Source organism: Xiphophorus hellerii, chromosome 16, assembly GCF_003331165.1.
Source record: "Xiphophorus hellerii strain 12219 chromosome 16, Xiphophorus_hellerii-4.1, whole genome shotgun sequence".
NCBI classification, from domain to species: Eukaryota; Metazoa; Chordata; class Actinopteri; order Cyprinodontiformes; family Poeciliidae; genus Xiphophorus; species Xiphophorus hellerii.
Window position 1 is genome coordinate 7,243,704 of NC_045687.1, and position 23,881 is coordinate 7,267,584.

Consider the following 23,881-nt stretch of genomic DNA (forward strand, 5'->3'; position numbering starts at 1 on the left):
TAGATTAAATTGTGGAACAAGTTCCATTGGTCGTCCTCAGACTTCCTTTTTGTGGTACTCAACAAAGTTTTTGGAGCCTAGTCATAATTATTTTTAAGATAAATGAAAATGAATGAACTTATGTAGAAGAAAAACGTATCAACAATCAAAATGTATGTTTTTCAGACAAACTGAGTTTCTTGGAGCAAAAGAAAAAATTGAGAACGTCTTGTTCAACTGAAGCAGACATGAGATTTTAGTCTGTTGTGTGACAGATGAGATACTAAAGATCAAAAGTAAAAAGAAGGCAGGATATGTGAGAATCTAGAGCTTACAAAACTCATCTGTCCATTTGTTTTAAACTTTGTTTAACCAAATAGCATAGAAGTTGCATTCACATCAACTTCCCCCTAAAAGGAGTAGTGGTTGTTTGTAAGTGAAGATGTGATGTTGCAAAGATAAAAATCAAAGATGTTTCATTGCCCTTTATTCATTACAAAAATATTTCTGTATAAATCTTCATGAATCTCTACATTGTTTGGTATGCCACTAGTCAATTTTAACAACTTCTCGACAACTATATCATGGTAAAAGCAGCAGCAAATGTGACACATAAGATGCAAAAACATAAATTACACCTACTTGAAATGCAAAATAATGGTTGATTATACTTCTTCTAGTAATATATTTAGACATGATTTCTTTTTTTCAAATATTCTATCAAAACCTTAAAGTCAATCAGAAATTTAATGGCATCCTCTTAACATTACTCCAACACTTTAGTTTGAGTCCACTTTATCTCTAAAAACTAATGTGACAATATTGCTCTATAGTTCACATTATTAGCAGAAACCACATTTAAATCGGCATATTGAAGGAAATATTAAGGAAATATCAACTCTTCCATAGCATGCTTGTAACTATATTCAGGAATCACATCTAAACTGTGTACAATAATGTGGGTTATACTCTTTCAGATGCAACAGTCTTACAGAACTTTTCTCATTTGGCTTCTCCACATCAAAACATGACTGTATATATTCAAGACACCAAAGATCCTCATGTCTGTACAATTCCTCTTTGCATACATATATTTACTCTATTATAGAACTGTTAGTTTAGCGGTGCACAACATCTCCCCGTGGTCATTGGTTGCCCTGCAGGTGTAAACATTTGCATCCTCTGCTTCAACTTTTGAAAGAATCAGGGTGCAGCATCCATCATCATCATACTCTATTTGCACTGTGGATGATTCTTCTACAGGTTCATCTCCACACAGCCACACCACCTCTGGATCAGGATATCCTGCAGTAAAAAACAAGAGAAGTGAGACATCTGGTATTGGTGCTGTTTGTACACTTTCAGAAGCAAGTGAACTTTTAGCCTTTTTGGTCTGAATACACTAACAAGCGTGACTTGTCATCAAATGTATTAGTGCATCATACGGAGATTATTTCAGTATGAAAGATTTGTGCAGAAATTACATAAATTAACCCACAGAATGAAAAAAAAGGGTTTTGTTTCCATTTTTTATCACAACATAAAATAAATAAATGCACATTTAAAAGTTTCAGGTCACTGTTACAGATCTCATCTTAAAATATTGGTATTAATGAATAGTAAATCATTGATATTCTTTGCTCTAAAGTGCAAAGAATATCTAAAAAACTTCACAATTATCCACAATTAGAATGACACCAACAATAAACAAAGACTATTTTTTTACAGTCATTTACTTCTTTAAGAGCTACATTTTTCGTCCAATCATATTTTCCTAAATGCCTTCTGTGTCGACTCCAGTTAGTGCTCACTATGAGTTTTCACAAAGAAGGAAATTCATAATCCTTTCTTTGTTCAGTATTCTTTTTAGGCTATAAGCTCAGTCGTCTTGGTAGAAGGTTCAGCTTTGGACCTGGTTGTTGAGACATTGATCCTATTTCCTTGTTGGTTTGTCAAAAAGTCGTACCTTGAGTCACGAGGCTAAAACACCCAGCATGCTGGCTGGGTTGATAATTAAGTGGTGACAAAGAGTGAAATGACTGTGTTAGCCTATGTGTATACCACTTAGGTGGCACGAGAGCCGGGCACAGGAGCCCCGAGCTACTTTCTGGTCCTCCAGTTTCTTGGTAAATTGTGGTGGGCCCTGCATCTTACGCTCCAGAGAGTGCAGCGCATCTTCTGCTTCAGGACTCAGCGGAAGGTCTAGGAAACAAAAGTAAATAAATATGTCACACAAATAAAGTAAAGTGACTCAGTCAAGATGAGGAAAGGACCAAAAGCATCTCACCCTTACCAGCGCTTGAGAGAGTTGCAGAGCTTTCATTTTTAGACAGCAAAGCCATTCTCTTTAGGGCTAGCATAGCCTTCCCGGCTTTCTGTAAGGCACATTTTAATGAGACAACAAAATAACTGAGCTCCACAGGACAGATTGCTCAAATACTGTGTGTTACCTTCCACTTCTGCCTGGCTAAGAACCTCTTCATCTTCTCCTTCGACAGACATTTTGTGGAAGATAGGATTTCAGAATCAAACTTCTTCATCCAGGGGTGAGCAAGACCCTCTTCACAAGACATCCTCCGCCTACAGATCCAAAGAGAACTGCATAAGACTGACTGAAAAATGGTGTCTGTGGGAGAGTTTTGGCTATATATCTGTGAAATGACCTGGGATCCTTATTTAGGAGAGAGCTGATGAAATTCTGGGCCTCCTCAGTTATATCTTCGAAGCTCTCTTCATCAAACTCCCACTGAGCTGCTGTGACCAAGGCCAGAGTCTCCGCATCGCTGTTTCCCTGGAACGGAGACTCACCGCTGAGCCTAAAACAGAAAGATTGAGAAGAGTATTTGTGAGTTTTTACCACTAGGTGGCATTATTGTACGAGGTTTGCTCTATAAGGCTTTCGGATTGAAATTTGTTCTTCTGTATGATTCAACATTGTATACTGTAGAAAGCCTTAAAAATACACTTTTTATGTGCACATGACTTGCAAAAATATTAACACCTTTTGAAAGTTTTAACTTTTTTTGATGCTACAAACACTAACTTTAATGTATTTTTTTTTGAGATTTTAAGCCAGTACAGTGCAATAAAATAATTGTGAAATGAGATGGAAATCTCATTAAAATCGTTCAAAAATAAATTAAAAAAATCAGTAAAGTGTGTGCTGCTTATGTTTTTAGCTCAGTGCTTTCCAGAAACTATGTTTTGTTTACATTACAGTTGCAAGTCTTTAATATTGTTTTTTCCAACCTTGCATTTTCAGAAATTGAAAATGTTGACCATTTTCTTTGCAAAAGAGTTCTTGTTAACTTCAATTTTGAAGCTTTGCCATTTTCCTTTGGATTTAGGTATGGACTTTGACTGAGCCATTCAAATGAATATGCTTTGATAAAACCCATTCATTGTTCAGAGTTATTTTTCTACTGGATCCATAAAACCGGCAATGAAGTAGATTGAAGTTTGTAGTTTAAACCTGTTAAAATTGGGAGTCTTCTAATTTGATCGAAATCTTTATGATTAAGTCAAAAATGCAATATCTAATAAATGTGGTTTGTGGCTTGAAGCATTCACATGTGATTACTAGCAATTTTATTTTGCTGAAACAGGTTTTACTATAAAAGTGGTGAAAGTATAAACATTTCCTGATGACATCACTTATAATTACTTTGACATCTTTGGGGGGAATTTTTGATCCAAAATTTCTTGGGTGCTTCCTGGAGTGAAAGCTAACTGTTTCACCTTGAGACAAATCTATGCTTTGAATTTATTGCGATGTCAGAAGAGTGATACCAACTTTTTGATTTGCATTTTGGCAATAAAACGAATAACTGTGTTAAAGTGCTGTTTTGATGTGGCGGGGACAACAAGGTGACTCACAGGATGTAGCAGATGACACCGATGCTCCACATGTCAGTGGCCAAACACACAGGTTCATAGTTGATAACTTCCGGTGCTATAAACTCAGCAGTGCCGTGCATCACCTTCAGAGCTGTGTTCCCATCTGTGTAAATGTGCATTGCAAACTGAGAACACATATCCAACACAAGACAGATGCATAAATAGGAAAAGAATTTAATTTTTCATACCAAGTTTGCTAGCTAATCCAAAGTCAATTATCTTTATGGAAGTGCCAGTGGTGTCAACACAGACGATATTTTCAGGTTTCAGATCCAGGTGAACAATTTTCTGCTGATGCATGAAGGCGATCCCCTCCAGAATCTGCCGTATGTAGCGCACGCTGCCAGGCTCTGTGTACTCAAAGCTGTCATCCACAATGCGATCAAAGAGCTCCCCACCTGCAATACTACAGGAAAAAAAATACAACTCTGACATCTGACACACAGCCTAAATTTAGCGTTGTAATGAGAATTTGACATGATGGTACTTACAACTCCATTACCATGACCATCTCTGGTTTATGATCATAAGCTCCCAGACACTGAACCAGCTTGGGGTGGTGGAGATGATTCATCAGCTCGATTTCTTTACGAGCAGCTTCTCTCTCTTTGGCTCGCCGTCCTTTGTAGAACTTTCCCGCACACACATGGCCCGTCTCTTTGTGGCTGAGCTTGAACACCAAGCCAAATTTTCCCCTGAAGAGGACAGAAGTCAGTCTTGCTTAAAATCTTCAGGCATGAAAGTGACCATACAATAACATCTCAACAGATACAAGCTAGCAAGTTCATTACAGTATAAAAATCATGAGGAGGCAGGAAGTTCAAACCAACTCTTCCATCAATTTCAGTGAGAAAGAATCATATTCCTGACTCTGACATTATCTGCCTGCCTTTCTAACAATAAAGACAGATACACATTTAAAGAGGAACAGCAAAAGCGAATTAGACGACTAGCAGAGATGATTAGGTGAAAATATTGTCTCTGTTTCATGAATATTGAGTTGAAATGAGACTATCCAACATAAACAGTGTCTTCAGTCAGTAGCTTCCTCAGGTTTATACAGAACAGATAGCTACTATAGATTGGTCAAGCCCACTGAATCACTGTCCGCAATGACTGTTTGAATAAGGTTTAACAGTGTGAGTCGCAACAACATTTAATTTTCCTATGAAAGTTTTTTGTATTTTTGAACTGAATTTATAAACTGAAATATATTGCAGTTTAGCACAAATAAAATAAAATGTCTTCCACTAGTAAGAGCAATAGCCAAACTCTTTGCATAAAGTGGATGGACAAACTAAGATTATCATTCTCTGTCAAATCTTAATTGGATTTCTTTCAGTCCTGTTTGTCAAAGCATGACTTTTAGACATATTTCGTCTTTGAAGTGTGCTTAAACCCTAAAAAGTATTTTTATCCATAATTTGCATTTGTGTCATGGCCAGGTTAAAAAGGACTGGATACTTTGGACAACCTTCAGAGAGTCTGAAGATTAAGGTTACTTGAAAGGATTACAAGAAAATTTGGCTTCTTGAGAGTGAAGAATGAAGAGACATGATTCAAACGGTTGAAAAATCAAACACAGATAATACATGTGCAATTCAGATGAGTTATTCTTTCTTTCTTCAACTGCCAGAGTGAAATTTTATTTTTTTTTTTTACAGATATAGTACATCAAGACACTGTACATCATAAAATCTGAGTCATTGGAGGAACAGGTTTCTGCAAGCTCGTGTTGTAATCACATTTACTGGCAGAATTTGCCCTCTAGCCATACTAGAGAACTACTGCTACTCTTACATCCAATTTCTTTCTTCCAAAATACAGTAATGGAAGTTCTCGAGAAAAGGGAGTTTTGGCTCAAGTTCCAAAAACACAAGTGCTAGAAAATGTGTGACCTGCAGATACTCACGTTCCCAATTTCTCATGCAAGTTGTAGTGATCTGTAACTTTGTGGGAAGAATCAATAGTGACACAGGAGTATTGAGTGGCTTCTTCTTGTGTTTTCTTAGAATCTACAAATACAAACACAACATATTGATTAAAGGCTTCCTATTATAATTACAACTTTCAGATACGGTACCAGATACAAATAACACCCAACCTGGTTCCTCCATCTTCACCACTGCTGAAACTGGGCTGGGATCACTCTCCCCCACTGCGTTATAAGCCCTCACTCTGAAACAGTACTCCTGTCCTGGTTCCAGCCTGGATGACACTTGGTATGAGGTGCTGGCACACTTGGCAGTGAGTTTTTTCCACTCCCCAGAAAGTCCCTGGTTTCTCAGTTCCAGCACATAGCCCAGGACAGCACTGCCGCCGTCGTAACAGGGTCCCGACCAGTACAGCACAAGGTTGGATGGAGATATGAGAGAAGCCACCGGGCCCGAAGCAGGAGGCTCTGGCCTGTCTGTATAAAGATGATGGAGAAGGGCAAGCTGGTTCAAACTGAGAGAACCACCAAATTTTTGAACCTTGAAGCCAATAAGCTACTGCAGCTGAATACCACACCAACTGTCTGCTCAGAATTCACATTGGTTCTCCAAAACTGGACAATAACAGATTGAATAAAACAAGCCCTGGTCCTATGTGTCTTCATTCAGACATTCATACGAGTCATAGTTTAGTGTAAATAAAGCATAGATCCATCATGCCTTGAAGTAAAGTGTTCAGACTGCTGGTGGCATAATGGTGTGGTGGATATTTTCTCGTCCCATTATGAGTCCCTTAGTACTCACATAGCCAACTGAGTATTGAGAGTTTCTTTAACATAAAGAAACTAACATAACTGTAGTCAAATCACCTCCACATCCATCAGATCTCCATTTAGCAGAGCTCCTTTGAGATGTAGTGGTACATCCCAAAGGAGATGTACCACACTCCCTTGGGAGTGTGGTACATTCCACACTGTGTGGTACATCCTCCCAAAGGAGTGGGAGTGGTACATCTCAATGTGTTCACTGTACACATTCATGTGTACAGTGAACAAATTCATTGAAATTGTGTGATCCTATCAAAAAATTTTTTCCACCTCTTTCCATTGCAGATTCTCTTAAAAATCTGAATAGACCTGCCTTTATAAAGACTGCTGTGTCTTTATGAAGGAATGAAGGAACTGACAACATGCTACTGGACGTTCTCACAGGATGTCAGCCTCGCACAGTGATATTGCTAGGCAAAGACAATATACACTGTTGTATCTTTATCTGTCTTCTTGATAGACATTATTGAGTGCAGTGCATCAGCCTTCTTAATTGTTATTGATTTATTGGGTTTTAAATGAGCAGAATCTTTAACTGTTCGAATGCTTCGCAGCTGTGTGGTGTGATGAAAATATTTGAGGAATGTTTGTCAAATTCTTGAATCTATACCATAAAGATTTGAGGCAGTTCTGAAGGTAAAAATTGGTCCAACCTGGTATTATCAAGGTCCACTTAATAAAGTGGCCACTTAGTGTAATGTATGTTATTGTATTACCTATGACAGAAAGGGTAAGTGTGTGTTGGGCTGAGCTTTTGCGGTCTTTCACTACCACAGTGTAGCGTCCTGTGTGCTGCGGTGTAGCCTCTGCTATGACCAGTGTACTGCTCTGTTCTGTATGTTCTGTCCACAATTCTGGACCGTCAACTATCTGCACACACACACACACACAAAAGAAAAACCATGGTGTTAGAAAAATACTGTGGAGAAATCAAAAGCTGGGCATTTGCTTTGTTTTTACCTGTTCTTTGTTCCTGATCCAGCAGGATACCACAGGGGGGCTTCCGGTAAAAGAACACGTCAGATTGGCAGTTTGTCCCACCTTCACCTCAAAATGCTGGGGTGGATTTTGAAAGCTCAGTACTGGGCCTATGAAGACAAAACAACAAGAGTGTTTTGTCTTTGAGGTCAGAGTTTCATTTTATCACACTGGAAGGAAACAATAAAACATGGAGTGTAAGTTAGAGATAAAGACTAAAAAAATGTCTTGCAGAGGGTTTTAGGCCTTGTTCTGTCCTGTATGATGGAGGAATATGTTTGGTTTCATCATACCATTATTGTGGCATACAGGAATATCAAGTGTATTATGTAGAAACAAAGATCAAAACACTAATGATATACTCACTAACCTAGCTCATGTTAAATACAGGTAAAACAGCTCACTCTTTGAACACAAGTCCATATATGAGCTTAGGTTATCTTCTTCTTCACATACTGTCAGTATGTAAATATTGTGGATGGTAAATTTAAATGAACTTAGAAAGATAAATATTTTTTAAAAGGCTTTAGTGATAATAGTTAACTCACTGTGTCTAATTTCTGTCCACCCTTCATATCTAATTTATTATTAAAAAAAAACAAGAAAAAAGAAATATGACACAATATGTTTACTCTACGACAGATGGCCTGGCATTATCATGTGCGTTTCTCATGCTTTTGTTCAGGCAGCCAACACCCTAAGGCAAAGTTTTTCAACATAATAAAGCACAATAGCTTAAAAGCAATTCATGTTTGTTGGGGGTTTTTTGCAGCCCCAATTCAAACCATAACAGCGCAAACACCAAACTACTCACAATTACAAGTTACAATTATTCAACAAAAAAGCAGTGACTAAAAAAAAAGAAGAAGAAAATGAAAAATTATGTATTAAACAATACCACATGGGAATGTTTTGTTTTGATAAGCTACTTGGTTGGACAAAAAAATGAAAAAAGTATTTCTCACCTGTCGAGTTGGTTCTCTTCTTTGGGATGACTTCTGTGCAGAGAGATGAAGAGCAGGCAGGTTTAAGCTGCTGAAAATGAAGGTGTGGTCCAACTTTGACTACTATGGCTATCAGCTTACAGACTCAGGAAGTTTCAGTGAACTTGAAGTGCAATGTCCACTTCCCTACATGGTGTTTAACTGGGAATGAAAACTTTCAGTGGGTGTATCAGAGAGCTGCATTGTTGAAGAAGGCTTTTACAATTGGTATACATGTTGCCTGACAGCCAATCACGCAAGGACTGGAAGTGTGTTTCCTTTCAGAGACTAAACAGGAACATCCTGAGGTAAAGATATTTTTCTGGGTTTTAAATGCAGGAAAAAGTAATATATACATGGCTTCCTTCCAAATAAATAATGGAAATTGCCCCAAATTAAAATGCTATTGAAAAGTGTGATGAACGCCTTTACCTTTCGGTGAAGAGACTGGGCTCTGTTGAACAAACTTTGCAGGAGATGTACAGATAGATCCATTACACTTGTGCAACTCAGCTTTGGAGGTTTGTGAAGACTGTCCATTTTCTGCAGTGCTTTTGGATGCAGAAGTGGGAATCTTTGTGACACCATACATACTTTCGAAGTCTGTATTGGTTGGAATTAAGAGGAAAAGAAAATAGGCAACATCACCAATAAAACTCTGGCAGGCAAACTCTCACAATGTCTTGCAAAAGTATTCACACTTAGTCACATTTTTTCATCCATTTACAAACACAAACTTCCTTGCCTTTTATTATGATTTTGTATAGTAGACCAAAACAAAGCAATTCATAAATGTGATGTTGTAGAAAAAATATACATGCTTTATTTATCAAAAATAAAGTGTGCAATTGTATTTTGCACACCAGTGGTATTTTCAAGTTCTGTCTCAGATTTTCAGTTGAATATAGGTCTAAAAATTGGTTGCATGAATACCAATTCACTGAATATTTTGTGTCATTGCTCTGCTGGAAGATGAACCTCCACCCCAGTTTCTCTTTTGGTTCATAGTTCCCAACAAGTTTTAATTGGCAACTTGATACAACACACTTTGAAATGTTAATATTTGCTCCAGTGACTCTGTTTTAATTGATTGTGGCACTTCTGGGACAAACTTGGTCAATTGATGGTTACGTAGAGAGGTTTCAAGAAGTTTCTGGGGCCATTTGACCTTGTCTCAATGCTACTTGGCCAAGTAGCATTTCTGTTGGAGATTTGTGGATTCCTGGAGAGGGAAGCTTGGTCTATTGTAACTTACAAAATGAGTACCTTCTTTGTTCAGAAAATATTATTGTCATTAACTGAGTTAAAAATTAACTTTCTTGTTCACGAATTACTAACTTTTTTTTCAACTACCGTGAAAATATGTTGATCTCTCTTACCTCTAACAAACACAGCTGCACTGCAGGATGTTCTCCCTGCATCATTTTCAGCCAAGCATGTGTAAGCACCAGCATCTTCTGGCAAGCACTCCCTCACCACAAAACTTACATCATGGCCATTCAAGGAGGAGTTTCCAAAATGTACCCTTTCACCTGCAAATTAAAATAAAAACAATAGAAGCATACTTCTTTGCTAGCACAGGGATAGCTTGATTTAACTAAAGTGGCATTGCAGAGGGACAGTCAGTGTTACTGACAGAGATAAGGTGTGTTCGAGAAACAGGAAGAAATTTTGAAAAGGAGCCAAATCTCTTGTGTTGAAAATAAATTTTTCCCGAACAACATCCAACTTAAAACTTTCTTAGGAGTTAGCTATGCTAGCGGTTTAGATAGCTGTTCAAATGGCAATGTGGGAGTAGAGTTGTTTGCACCACCTCACACTTAGGAAGTCTTGGGCTTTATTCTCAGTAGCGCTTTAGATTCTAGAGAAATGTCTCTAAACCAAAGAGGCAAGTGTAGGGTCATCACATCGTATGAGTCGAGCAAGATCCTTGAGCAACAATAATAACAGCTTGTTTTGGACTCAAAAAGAACTTTGTCCTTTTGTTGCCCAGATTCTGATGTGAATTCTGCTTTCTATAATGGTTGGAAATTTTGAAATTTCCAATTTTGACCTCATTCCAATCTTAAGCTCCCATCTTAGATTAAACCAATTTATAAAAATCATTATATCTGAAAGTTAAATATGTATTGGATAACTTTCAGGTCTTCAGTCAGCTTTAATTCCAATGCAAAATTATATCTACTCCTGTAAGTAAGAGGTTAATTTGTTTGGACTGTAGATTCCAGACTCTTTTTCTGTTTTAGATTACCAGTGTGTATTGTGTGACAATAAAATCTGTCACTGAGCAAGGATACAACAATGTACCTTGTTCTTTGCTTACCGTTGTGCAGCCATATAACTTTGATGGGCTGACTTCCTGTGAGAACTCCTCTTAGCACTAAGTCAGTTCCTTCATCTGCACAGCAGTCTTCAAGTGGCTTTATAAATACAGGTGGGTCCAGATTTTTTGGTGAATCTACAATGGGAGACAATATGTAAAAAGGTTTTTGTCCATATTGACATTAGAGAATCACACAGTTCCTGCAGATTGTTGAATAGACATCCTCTATGTAAGTTTCACATCCCACCCAATACAAAAGGTTGAAATCTGATGACTATGAAGGCCAGTGGAGTTCAATTAACTCTTTTTTTTACGTTCAAGAAACCAGTTTGAATTTAGTTGACCTTTGTGACATGGTGACGTGTCCTCCTTTAAGTAGCTGTACCAGTGCTCAACAGGGACCAAGAGTGTGAGAAGAAACTATCACCACCACCATGATTTAAGATGTTTACACCAATTTTGACCCTTCCATCAAAATATGCTTTTCCAATTTGTAATTATCCAACTGTTAATGGTAGCCTCGGTTTCCTGAGCTGACAGGATGACACCTGGTGTGTTCTGCTGCTGTTGCCTGTCTGCTTCAAGTTTTGACATGTTGGACATTCAAAGATTATATTCTCCAAACCTAGGTAGTAATGAGTGGTTACCTGAGCTGCCACTCTAGCTTCTCAAACCAGTATTCCCATTCTCCTCTGACCTTTGACGTCAACAAGGTAATTTAATTCACACAACTCCCTCTCACTGCATCTTTCTGTGCACAACCCCAAAAGGTGGGGTGCTAAAGCTGCAGACCAGCAGTTTCTGAAATACTCTGAGCCAGGAGTCTATCTGGCTCCTTAAAGCATGGTTTATGCTACATAAATTTCCTTTCGATCCTGAGGTTTGGTTTGAACTTCAGCAAGTCTTATCACATTGTTACTAAATGGATGAAGTTGTTACCATATAAAACTATTTGTTGACAAGCAATTGAACAGGTAAACCTAATAAAGTAATACAGTGCCTTAAATCATAGACAAATACATTTTTTCACCTGATATCTTTTGGGGAACATGATGAAAATAGCTCTCTTGCTAATAACAACATCTTGAACCACAACATCAAGTAGACAATTTGCTCTGTGTCTGTTTCTTAACACGTAACATGTTTCTACAACAGAAATTAAGATAGTACACAAGGAAGTATGCAAGTTATTTTTCTCTCAGTAACAAAAACTGGTTGCACTTCTTTATTTTTTTTTATTCCTTCTCATGTTAAAGGAGGTGACCAAGGCTCAGAAAAGCTAAATATTAACAGCTTAATTTAATGAAAGCATGCTGTTTTTTTTGTTTGTTTTGTTTTTCTTTGGGGAGTGTGCACAAATTTTGCGGAATAATGCCCTGAAGGTAAAGACCTTGTTCTCTTTGATAGAACTTGAGTTATTTTGTTAGATTTGGATGGTGGCCATCTGGGGGTTGGCTGCTGCTTTCTCAAGAATTTCCCTTCCTCATTCTGGCATGGACTTGTTAAAGAAAATAAGTGCCATGCTGGAGTTGCAGCCTGACAGAAAGTGTCATTGCTTGCATGATACTTCTAAAGGTGCATGTTAAGCAACAAAGCTTAAAAAAATCTGTAGCATGCAAGTTATGGTTTACCAAAGTGAGAATTTTTCCTGCAACCATCAGTTAGTGTTTAAAGCTTTTAATTCAGTGCAAAACTTTCTGTGTTAGGACAGTTTTGGAAACTGTCATGAGAAAGGTCAATCTTTATTACTCTTTCTTCAAATGATGTTATCATATTTATTTACTTAAGCTGAGCCTTTAAATCGGGGGCTCCTCTCACAACCATCTTCTATTTTTACTAAAATCTTCAGATAGCTGTCTAATTGTTTCCTTTTCTTGGCTGCTGAAACTGCAACATGCCAAACACAGTAGAAAAGCGACTGACAAACGAAAGTGTTCAGTCATGCATCCCAGATGATAATTGATGTCCAAACACCTCGTGCAACACTTTGAATAACAAGCGCATGCATGATGAGATAAAAAGGAATAATAAAATGTGGCACATTTAAATGTTGGAAATTATGCATATCTGTAGCAAGAAAAGAGGAAGAAGCACAATAAAAAAAAAGTTTGTTAGCATACAAAATTTGACATTTTGGACTTAAAGGAAAGCTAAAGATGTTTGATGAAGTACAATGAAGATATATTGAGATAATTTGGAAAAAACTGTGATGAGCGCAATGTGTACTTTAAAAACATGCCCTGCTGCAATGTATTTGAAGTCAGTGTGTCAACTTATGAGATGCATTGCCTTGTTCAGATTTGAGCTATTGATATTAGAACCAAGGAAAATGCAACAAATGAAAGTACTGAAATAAAACATTCTCTGGTTTTCTAATCCCGTCTTCAGCTCTTACCTGGTTTCGAACATTTTCCAGAAGTCCTGATGTCTGTTGTTCTTGTCCCATTTTTTGTTGCACATGGGGGACGTGATGGCTGGAGCTGCAGCTTGAAGGTTGACACATAACGCTGTTTGCTCCTGTCTCCGTTCATGTCTGTTTAGAGAGCCCTGCAGGGTCTGAACAGAACAAAAAAAGAAGTCACAAAGTCATTTCTCTGACTGGTTATCACACTTCCTTTCTGAGTTTGTGGTGTGAGCCTCCACAGCTTGAACTCTCTTCTGTGTAAAAAAAAGAGAAAAAATCATCAAGCCACTTTTGTTTACACTCCTCCCTGTTGAACCAGCAATGACTCTGCCTTGTGCCCTCACACTATTCTACAAAACCCTCTTCTCTCACCCTCCCTTGAACTGCACTGACTCCACCTACGTGACAAATCTTGCCTTACCTAGACCCTTTCAGGTGTGACAAGCAGCTGCTTATCTTCGTAGAATCTCTCCCTGTAACCAGAACCCGCATCTACTACAAACCCCTGGTCTTTATCATCATGGACAACAGACACGCACTCTGGATAAACAGGGAAAGGCAGAAAAAGAAAGGAAGGGCTTATCTCTACCACCCAGGCAAAGGTCATATTGTGCACCGTTTGTTGAATGCACTGCTGTCCGTTGATTTCTATTTGATTTGTAACTTATCAATGCTTGAGCTGAACTTTGTAATGCCTGACATCAGCACATTCATCCCAAGTGTGACTACCGTAAAGCTTTGATTGTGAACAGGAACGTTTAAATCCCTCTTCTGACAGTATTATCCCTACACACACAACATGGCCCTTTCTAAGGCAACCGACTCATCCGCTGCTAGGGTAACTCGTTCTCTCCCTCTTTCTCCCTCTCTTGCTCTCTCTCTCTCTTGAGGGGTCTGTTGTTTTTAGACTGTGTGCTGTCGAGGTAGGCAGCACACCAACCACACAATCTGAATCGGTTAGGTTAAAATCAAGAGAAAAGTAATAATCAAACAATCTGCACTTAACTGCTCAGAAACCTTAAATACCAGCACTGAAATGAGTTGTGTATTTAAAAAAGTGACAAGTCTAAGCCCACTGAGAGGAACATAACAATAGTTTCCACCTCACTCCCATCCCCGCTTTCCAAATTCCACATCACCAATCACAAAGAATAGCACTGCGAGGGGCTTGTGTTAATTTCTGTGTGAGCTGAAATCCTAAATCAAACATTTGCAAAAAAAAAAAAGCTGAACTCACAGAGATTGATGTTTAGTGAATGCAGGTTGGTGTAGCACAAGTTATAGATGCAAGGTAGACAGCATTGTTCTATTAGAGATAAAAAAAATATCTTCTTGTCAAAAAGAAAGGTTGTTAGCCTTTGATAGCCTCATCAAAACTAGACTCATCATCTGAATACCACTTAGCTTGTTACAATCTCTATCAAGAAGATGCTGACATTTCTTGCAAAATTTAATGGAAGTAGCACAAAAATAAGTCACCAGGGTTGTCCACTACTACACTACATGATGGACAACTCTACTAATAAGGCAAGGCACAAAGCTTTTAATCAGCCATGACAGATTCCTGAGAATAACAGAGGACATTCAGATGAAGTTGGTTAAAAGAAAGTTGCATGAAACACTGAATAACTGTAAGAGTTTTTGACATTAAGCAAAAAAGAGTAATGTAATTAAAGTTGATGTTGCACATAAAAGGATTTGATTTTTGATTACTATACCCACATGTAGCTTGTCTGCAGGCATCCCTCAAGGAAGTTTCTATTCTTGAAAAATTTTCTATTATCTGTTTACTAAAGCTTAAGATTGTAGATGGTGGAAACATCTATTATCTGAGTGGGCGACAGATTCAGAAATAGTCACAATTAGTTTTAGCAGGTAGGTGGACAGATAAAATCTCCAGAATGAAGTCTAAAGTTTCAAGCAAAAGTGTTGAAATACAAGCAAACCAGAAATCAGTAAATTTAAAGAGAAAAACACACAATAAGGTGCAAACACATAAAAATAAAATTAGGGGAAAAATGACACAATTATTTTTTATACAAAATTAATGTTGAATAGTCTCTTTTTAGAGTAAATTTTAACTAAAATATTTTGTTTACGATTTTACACAGACTTTATTTTGTTCAAAGTAATCTTTTCTAGTTACTCCTCCTCCAAATGTTTGGTCTGTATGTATTTTATAATAAACATAGTTTCTTGTAAAATAAAAGCAAAGTCAAAAGGCAAACTGACACTAAAATTATTTCTCAAGCTGAGCCATAACAAATCCAACTCCCCACCTACACAGAGTTAAAGTTTTACATTCCTTTGCAAAGGTAATTTAAAGGTGAAGGCCTCTCCTGTCCTTCAGGTCAATCAGATTGTTCAGAGAACAAAATGAGTCGTTATTTACATACCTGGCTAATGGATGGGGTTCAGGGCCAAATACAAAATACCAAACAAACCCTTACTGATGTATCAGTTTGCAAAATCTGACTGATTTTCATCATTTGGCAGGAACAGCAAAAGTGACAACTTCTATAGTTAATTGCACCATGACAAATCACTATTAGGGATGGAAATCGATGCATGTACAGCTCCACTTCTTATAGCTTACATTAGAACTTCATTACAGAATTGAAAAAACAAACTTAAATATTATCGGAACACCATTGCATCTCATCAGCTGTACCAAGAAAGGCTGTCATTTTCTATTATGTGGGTTTTTTCTAATAGAAGCCCATAATATATTAACATGAATGCATTTACTAGTGAGACATTTTGTGGCACTAGCAACACTTGTTTGTATTCAACTTTTAAGAAGGGCAGGAAAGAGGTTTATTAAGATAACTGGAAAAGAGCTGGAGCACTAGAGAAATTATTCACGGGGTCTTTTTAAGCCCTGAAGTCTGAAATGAGAAATGGCATGATCCTCTACACTTTGTAAAGCTGGTAGAAGCAGTTGCACCACCAACAAGAGGGAGAGAGTTGGCTCCACCTAGAGGTTAATTTTGTACATGGCAGCAGGCCCGTTGGTGGTTATGAACTCAATTGCGGTCATTTGCTCCATTACGAGACAAGCAGTGGCTGAAAACACCTTAATAAAAATCCCTAACTAGCTATTTAATTAATTAATGAATTAATTAATCTAACAGCAAAACACTCAGATAAATGTTTTCTACTATGGTGATTTATTTGATCTTGTAAAATTCTTACAAATAATTTTTGCTAATAAGAGAGAATTGTTTACAAATGCATTCATTTCTGCAAGATGAGCTTCTCAGACGTATATTTTATTCCCTTCCCCAAACACAGGTTGAGTTACACTGAATGCTTGAACAGTTTAAGGCCCAAGACTCCCAACATACTCTCCTTTATGGAGCTCCCCCAGCAATAATGTCAGTTTGACTGTTGACCTGCTGCATAGAGGTTCCTGCTTGGTTTTTGCCTCATTGGTTTTACACACTGACTGTGACTGTCTGGTCTCCAGTTCTCAAGGCATTTCAACCAACAGTTTCACAGATGTAGACATGCAGAGACCAAGAGGAAACCACAAGATGCAAAAAAAAAAAAAAAAGCCTACACAATATTCTGATTGTCTACTGGAAACTACTAATGTGCATTAAAAATAAAACCAAAGAAAACTTAAAGAACTGGAGCGGGGGCACAGAATCTTAACAGATACTTTACCCTTTTTTCATGCTGTTTCATTACAACCACAAAATTCTACATATTTTTAATGGGGTTTTGCATGACAGAGCAGCACAAAGTATAACTGTAAAGATAGAGGAAAATGATACACAAATTTCAACAGTTAATTTAAAATATAAAAGTGTACCATTCATTTGTATTCAGCCACGTTTAATCCTTTTGCCCATCATTTTGCCCATCATTTTCCATCCCACAGAAAATAAAATCCATCTTTTGTTTGCTAAATGTTATGTTTATCTTTATTTTAGAACATAGAAATAAAGATTAAATGTTGGCTCTTAAAAGATGACGACAAATTTCCGAGAGTACACATTTATCCAAAATTATATGTGGTCTTTTTTCAAGTCTTATGACGTTTGCGGCTTAAAACAAATTTTATTTGGCTGGCCAGAATGCTCTTTAGGCTGTAAGATTGCACACCCCGGAGCTAGACATTACTGGAACACCTGCGTCTCTTCTAAATCAAAGGGGAGGAGTTGATACCAGATGTTGCTATGCTGACAGATCTGCTGCTTTTTGATAATTGGACTAAATAGTGATCGTCTATTCTTTCAGCCAATGCGCGTTCAAGTCGTCAACGCACAGTATCGAACCCCGGACAAGAAGAAGCCAGGTTGGGGGAGGACTTCGAGAGGTCCCGAGAGTTATTCGGTCGACTTCTGGAGGAAATGGTAAAACTGTTAAAAGTGTTTTTTCTCCATAAAATTTCATTCAGAGTTTTTTCTTTTGGTGTTCGACGGTTATACCCACTAGATAAATTGACGTATGTCAGTTTAGAAACGTGAGGATACGTGCTAAGAAAGCTAGCTTAAGCAGCGTCAGGTCCGCTTCTAACGGCTTGTTAAATTTGGCAAATTAGCTATCTGGTGTGCTATTCTTCGACTACAGTTAAACTAAAATTGTTAACATTTCTTACCTAGATAATTGTATGTACTGTACAGGGGTTAAATGGCATTAACAATGAAATACTTCTCTTTCTTTCTTTTTTTTTTCGCTAGCCCAGTAATGAACTGAAGAATCGGCCAGAGTTTAGAATGGCGTTTGACGGGCATCAGACCACTTTGGGAAATTCACTGTTTCAGCCATGTCAGCGTCAGGTAAGTTGGAATTCTGATTTCCCCAACCCCCCACCCCATATGGTTCCTGCATCTAATATCTTGGAAAATGGGGTTTAATTTCTTGTTTAAAACAATCTGAAAGCAGTGTACATGCATGTTATTATTACAAAGTACTTAAGAAAATCCTTGGATGACATTTTTTTCCTGCCAATCATAGTTACATAACGAACAACTGAATTGCCGTTTTAAAATGTATTTTCTTGGCATGTTAAAATTACAAATTTATGTTCTGGGGGTCTCATCAACCCTCAGAAAATCTACATATAGCAGCAAAATATATTTTATTTATCTAAAAATTTGAAACGCCTCCAATCAATTTTTTTTTTTTTTACAGAAATACACTTCAGTAAGTTTCAAAATTATTAAAAAGTTAAATTATTTTAAATAAATCAATTCAAAAAGTGAAACATAACATCTGGAGTTATACATTTATAGCGTTTGTTTGTGTTCATTTTGATGACTATGGTTTACAGCATTGGTGTGGCATAAGATAAAAGCAATCACTCTGTGGCCCTTTATGAAGCATTAAAGGAAGTACAGGTTGCTTTAAGTGCAACATTTTCCTCATCTGTATTCCTGGGCCTGGTGTCTTATTCTTTCTCGACAATAAGCTATTAATTTCTCCATTGGGTTGAAGGTAAGAAAAGTTTGACAGTATATTTGATTACAGTTGTCAATGCAGTATATGTATGCAGAACTCAAAATGCCTGAAAACCTTTTTTTTAACGCTGATGTTTTATATTCTAATTTTCTGAAGATTTGACATTACGTGGTATATATTGTTTTGTAAAACAAATCTATATAGCATATGACAAACTTTTTGAATCTGTAGTCTGATTTTTTTAATTACTATTATTATGGGTAATAATTCCCTTACCTGCAGGTAAAAGATGTTATATCAGCTTGAGCTTATTAGAAAAGTAACATCCTCGCAGTCCTGGAAAGCTGACATCACCTGATATGCAAATGAGCTGAAACGCTGTATTTCTTGCTACACTTTCGGGTGTCTTCAAATTTGTTGCTGACAAATTTAACACAAAAGAGAAGCAGGAATGCAGGAATTTTTTTTAGTTAAACATCTTGTACATTTGAGCAGTGACATATAGAGGAATATTTTTTTATAAAAATTGAAAAGGAAACAAGAAATCATGTTGTTTGCATGGCAGGTCTATATAATCCAGGCTGTTATATGGAGAGTCTCACTGAATAATTTATAGTTTTTACCAGGTGTAAAGAGTTCAGAACCTCATTTGTAAAAACCAGTTGACGTGGGAGGAAGAAAGTAGCACATTGTTGAATCTAATCTTTCTCTCTCTTTTAGACAGGTGTTAATATAGGTGGTAAAAGTGGTTGCATGTCAGTCCCCTTCATTCCCAACCCAGTTCCATCACGTTGTGAGCTTTCGGATGTTTCCTGGTCTCAGGAGTCTCAAGATGATCAGTATGAACTCAGATATGCCCAGACTACCATTAAGAACAGGTATTGCTGTTATTATATGACAAAGTGTAGTGTTATGGATGTGTAATTTATTTCTTAAAATAGGTAAGACTTTTTAATTTTTGTTCTACAATAGTTCTTCTGTTTAAATAAAAAAATATGTTTAATGAGCACAGAATACCTAGAACAGAGTATTAAAGTGATTAAAAGAAAACAAAATTGTCCATGGAGTAATTAATTTGCCACCAAAGAACTTGGAAATTTTTAGATTAATTTCATATATTTATAAGAAATAATTTGAATGTTCCCTAATGTTGAAAAAAAAATTAAATTTGCTAGAGAAAAATTACAATTTTCCATGATCTGAAGTTTTCTGAGAAGATAAAGTCAGACACGGTATGTTTTTTGTAAATAAGAGTTTTTTTTGGCAGAAATGTACTCCTTCATGGATAGTTTTTTTTCTTTTATATACAATGACCCTAATACTTAGTCGTAGAACATAGTTTCAATGTCAGATTTCGTTTTTCTTTGAAGGAAACAGACTGATGCCAACTGTGATGCTGAGGCAGACCTTCAGGGTCTTGTTTCAAATATTTTGGATGAAGCAGATTCACAAGATAACTTCTACAGTGAAAGGTATTTCAGGGTTTTATTGTTACATATTAAGTTCATATGAATTGCTGTATGGATTATTACATCAAATAAAACTGACACATGTTCCATAAACTCTGACAATAAATCCTATTATCTCTCTTTTTAAGCCTACCTACATGCAACCCTATCTGGTCTCCAAAGACACTGAAAGAAGAGTTACTACAGTATTTTCAGCCAGAACCTAAAACTTTCAACAACCCTTCTTTTATTCCAAACCATCTGCCCCATGAGGCCTTCAGTAAAGCACAGCAGTCAGTAGATAAAGAAGTTAACGAGATGAGTCAGCTGTCCAGTGGACTAGCTGGGAACCAGCAGTGGTCTTTTAATTCACCAAATGGAGGCAGTTACTCCATCCGTCCTCAGAAGCTGCCACCAGGACTACCGTTGTCCAACAAAGTAACCGCTGACCTGTCTCAACAGTATAAACACATCAGCATGCCGCCTTATAACAGCAGAGGAAACGATGTGTCTTCCAAAAACGTACCAGTACTGAGCGACATCTTCAGACCTCAGAAAGATGCAAACGCCTCGTGCCTTGACGATTTATGCGAAGACCACTACAATCCAAAGACCGTAAATTCGTTCCTTAACGACTGCTGCGTGCCAGAAGACATGAATCAACTGGTCAGCAGCTTTCGGTCATTCATGCCATCAGATCATGGTAGCGGCTGTTGTGGAGACTTTCCAGGCGTGCACAAACCAGTGGTGGACATGGTCAGAGGAGGAGGACTGCCTCAACAGTGTAGGAAGCCCAACGACCCTACAGCGTTGACACAGAATTTCCCGCAGACGCAGAAGGAGCTCTATGGCCACTTGGAGCAGATGCAGAATGGAAGAATGGGAGATGTGAGGAAACAAAACTTTAAACTCGACGACTTCCAAGATCTTCCCGAGTTCAGCTCCGAGCGCATGGAGTACTTTCAGAAACCAAAGCCGTTCCCAGCGCATCTGACCTTCCCGAACCAGCACAAGATGATAATGCATGTAGACAACCACAATCATCAAAGCATGAGCCAGTATTCAAAATATTATACAAGGCAGAGCCAGAAAAAGATCAAGCCGCAAATGGAGAAAGAAAGCAAGATGATGCAAATGCCTGGATTTACAGGAGAAGGCTTCTCTAGAAGGCAACAAACCAATACACACATGGCAGAGGGAGACAAACAGCGCTTCTCACAAAATCCGTACTTTGATTTCCAGGGAAACATGCAGTCGCAGAGACGTGACGGAGAGAACATCATGATCAGTGCAGGGAACATGCAGCAGTTCACGCCTCTTCCGTATTCTCTGAATGACTTCAGGAGATACTCCAGCATGGCCATGAACTCGAACCTCAGCTCCAGATCCATCCTGCCCTGTGAAAACCGCGGGCCTCACATGGACATGAACGGCATGAGGTCCACTAATGATGCTGCAGCATTCAGCTCCTTTATCAGCGACATGAAGAACCACAGAGGGGAGAGCACCTATCATGGCATGGCCTCAGCTCTGACGGCTTCACTGATGATGAATCAAGAAGGACCCGCTTTCCAGATTCACTTCTACATGGATGAGTGTTACGAGCAGTTCAGGAGTTTGGAGAAGGAGAGAAAAAAGGTATGGTTTTTTATCCTAACATCAGGATTATTATAATTTTTTTATTTTTGTGGTTATCGTTGTCTAATGTCTTCTATTTTAGGCAGAGGTCATCCTTAAAAAAGCTTTTCCTGGGAAAAGAGCTGCAGTGATGACCAACACCAATCCCCCGAAAACTCCACCGAAATCAACAAGAGTTGACTACCTTATTATTAATCAGATGAAGGAGCAAGCAAAGGTAATATTTTTTGCAGCAGAGCCACATGTAGGGACAAGGGTGTATTAGGGCCATAGTAGATAGAAAAAAAAAAAAGTAAATTTCTGCCAAAAAAGCATAGACATTTTTAGATTAATCTCAGAAATCTTCAAAGAAAAATTTTTTTTTTAATTTCTGAGTTTGAAAAGTCAAAAACATTTTTAGAAAATACAAACTCTTACATAAAACTAATCTCAGAAATTTACTAAAAAAAAGTTGGAAAATTCAGTTTTTTTCTAGAAAATGTTTGACTTTTCACACTCAAAAATTTCAAAATTTTTTCTAGAAAATTTCTGTGATTTTTCTTTTGGTGGAAATTTTCACATACTTTTTTTTTCATTCACAAAGGCCCTGTTTCATTTAGGTACCTTGAAACATCAGGAAAAATACTACAAACTGCAAATTCCAGCTATAGCCGCTATGACATGCAAATTACTCTGGTTCAATTTAACATTTTTGTTCTTAAATGTAACTGTAGAAAAAAGTTATAGCTTTAAATATTGTTTGTAAATTTGCAGCCTTTTCTGCTGCTCCATCAGAACACACTTAATAAATTAAGTGTTGATGTTTTTATTATTTATCTTTTCCTTGCTTAGACTCAAAGACAAGTGAAATAAAATGGTAATATTATTTTTTTCCAGGTGGCAAGCCTTTTTGATAGAATGGAGTGTCTCTGTGGAGTTCCCCTGCATATTAACATCCACGCAGCGCTGAAAACACATCACATGGCCGTTTGCATCACCCAGTCAAGACGCAAAGAGGACAGTGGAAACATGACAAAACAGCAGCAGCAGGGAATTAATTTCACAGAGGACAGAGGTAATCATACTTCCATATACTTTTACCTCTTTTTTTTTAAAGATGCTCATGGTTCCACCTGGCTTGTTTTATAGATAACCCGTTGATGGTCATGGCACTGAAGGAACTGGCTGCTACAACCAAGAGGCTCCGAACAGCCCTGTGGTGCGCCCTCCAAAGCACGGTGCCGAAAGCCATCAAGACTCAGGAACACGAGGTGGATGAGGAGGCCGCATGTGCCGAAGGTGTCTCCTCTCCTTTCCTAGGTTACTCCTTCTGCTTATGAATTATCTAAGTACAAATGTGAGATTTTGAATAAGGTTATAGAATCAAATATTCCTGTAGTATTACTTGCCTTAAAATGACTATATAACATTTTATTAAAACAAAAAAGAGTGATCACAACAGAGATAAGCAGTTTGAAGCTTGGAAGATAACTGATTTTTCTGACATCGTTGACCTTTTTGCTCCAGAATTACATGAAATGTAATTTACAATTTCCAACATCTTAATTTCCTTTGATTAGTGTCCTCTCCAGATTAACAGCAATCTTGTACCAACACAGTTGTATTTAAAGACACTATTTATGCAGAAGATTTCAGTGAATTCTTCATTTTACTTATTTATTGGAATATAATAGAACCTTAGTTTTATGTATTCCCCAGTAATAATTGAATCACAAAGGCAGTCGTTTAAAATTAACAAACCCTAAATTGCTTTCTGGAATGTTCCAATCAAATCCTTCGTATTTCTTTTGTAACCTTACCATTCTGTAATCAGACAAGTTTTGTTTTTTTATCTCTAGTTTGATTTAAAATGTTCCAACAATATTAAGAGAAAGACTCAATGTATTTAAATGCTTTAATCACACTTATTAGAAAAAGTGTTAAAAACATCAGTGAAATAAGAGTTATCTCAAAAGTGTTAAAGGTTTCATTCACCAAGTTTATGTACAAAACATTAAACCTTTTGAAAACTTTTAAAATTAACTTGACGTGTTCTAGTTTGAAAAACTATCTTTTGGTGTT

General features: G+C 37.4%; 1 protein-coding gene across 3 annotated transcripts; it reads right to left on the bottom strand.

The window, feature by feature from the left end:
• Positions 1–449: 449 nt before the first annotated feature.
• Positions 450–23,100, bottom strand: mylk5 (myosin, light chain kinase 5). 3 transcript variants are annotated; one of them, XM_032588492.1, is made up of 18 exons: positions 22,901–23,100; positions 13,317–13,477; positions 10,922–11,056; positions 9,978–10,130; positions 9,031–9,201; positions 8,581–8,613; positions 7,598–7,725; positions 7,354–7,507; positions 5,981–6,286; positions 5,789–5,891; positions 4,368–4,571; positions 4,065–4,282; positions 3,856–3,979; positions 2,643–2,795; positions 2,430–2,559; positions 2,267–2,354; positions 2,041–2,181; positions 450–1,284 (listed from the first exon to the last, which is right to left on the bottom strand). In XM_032588492.1, the coding sequence occupies exons 2-18, from the start codon at positions 13,450–13,452 to the stop codon at positions 1,082–1,084; spliced, it is 2,580 nt and encodes an 859-aa protein (XP_032444383.1). In that variant the 5' UTR covers positions 13,453–13,477; positions 22,901–23,100; the 3' UTR covers positions 450–1,081. The 3 variants fall into 3 exon arrangements, with proteins under 3 accessions (XP_032444383.1, XP_032444382.1, XP_032444384.1); XM_032588491.1 differs by lacking the exon at positions 22,901–23,100 and adding an exon at positions 13,747–13,864; XM_032588493.1 differs by lacking the exon at positions 22,901–23,100 and adding an exon at positions 13,747–13,863 and having other exon boundaries at positions 2,273–2,354.
• Positions 23,101–23,881: the final 781 nt, after the last annotated feature.

Coding starts and splice junctions, on each gene's coding strand:
- mylk5 (XM_032588492.1), bottom strand. CDS start 13,452: ATGAACGGAGACAGGAGCAAACAGCGTTATGTGTCAACCTTCAAGCTG. Junction 11,057..13,316: donor TGGAAAATGTTCGAAACCAG/GTAAGAGCTGAA, acceptor CTCCCATTGTAG/ATTCACCAAAAAATCTGGAC. Junction 4,283..4,367: donor ATGGTCATGGTAATGGAGTT/GTAAGTACCATC, acceptor TTTTTCCTGTAG/TATTGCAGGTGGGGAGCTCT.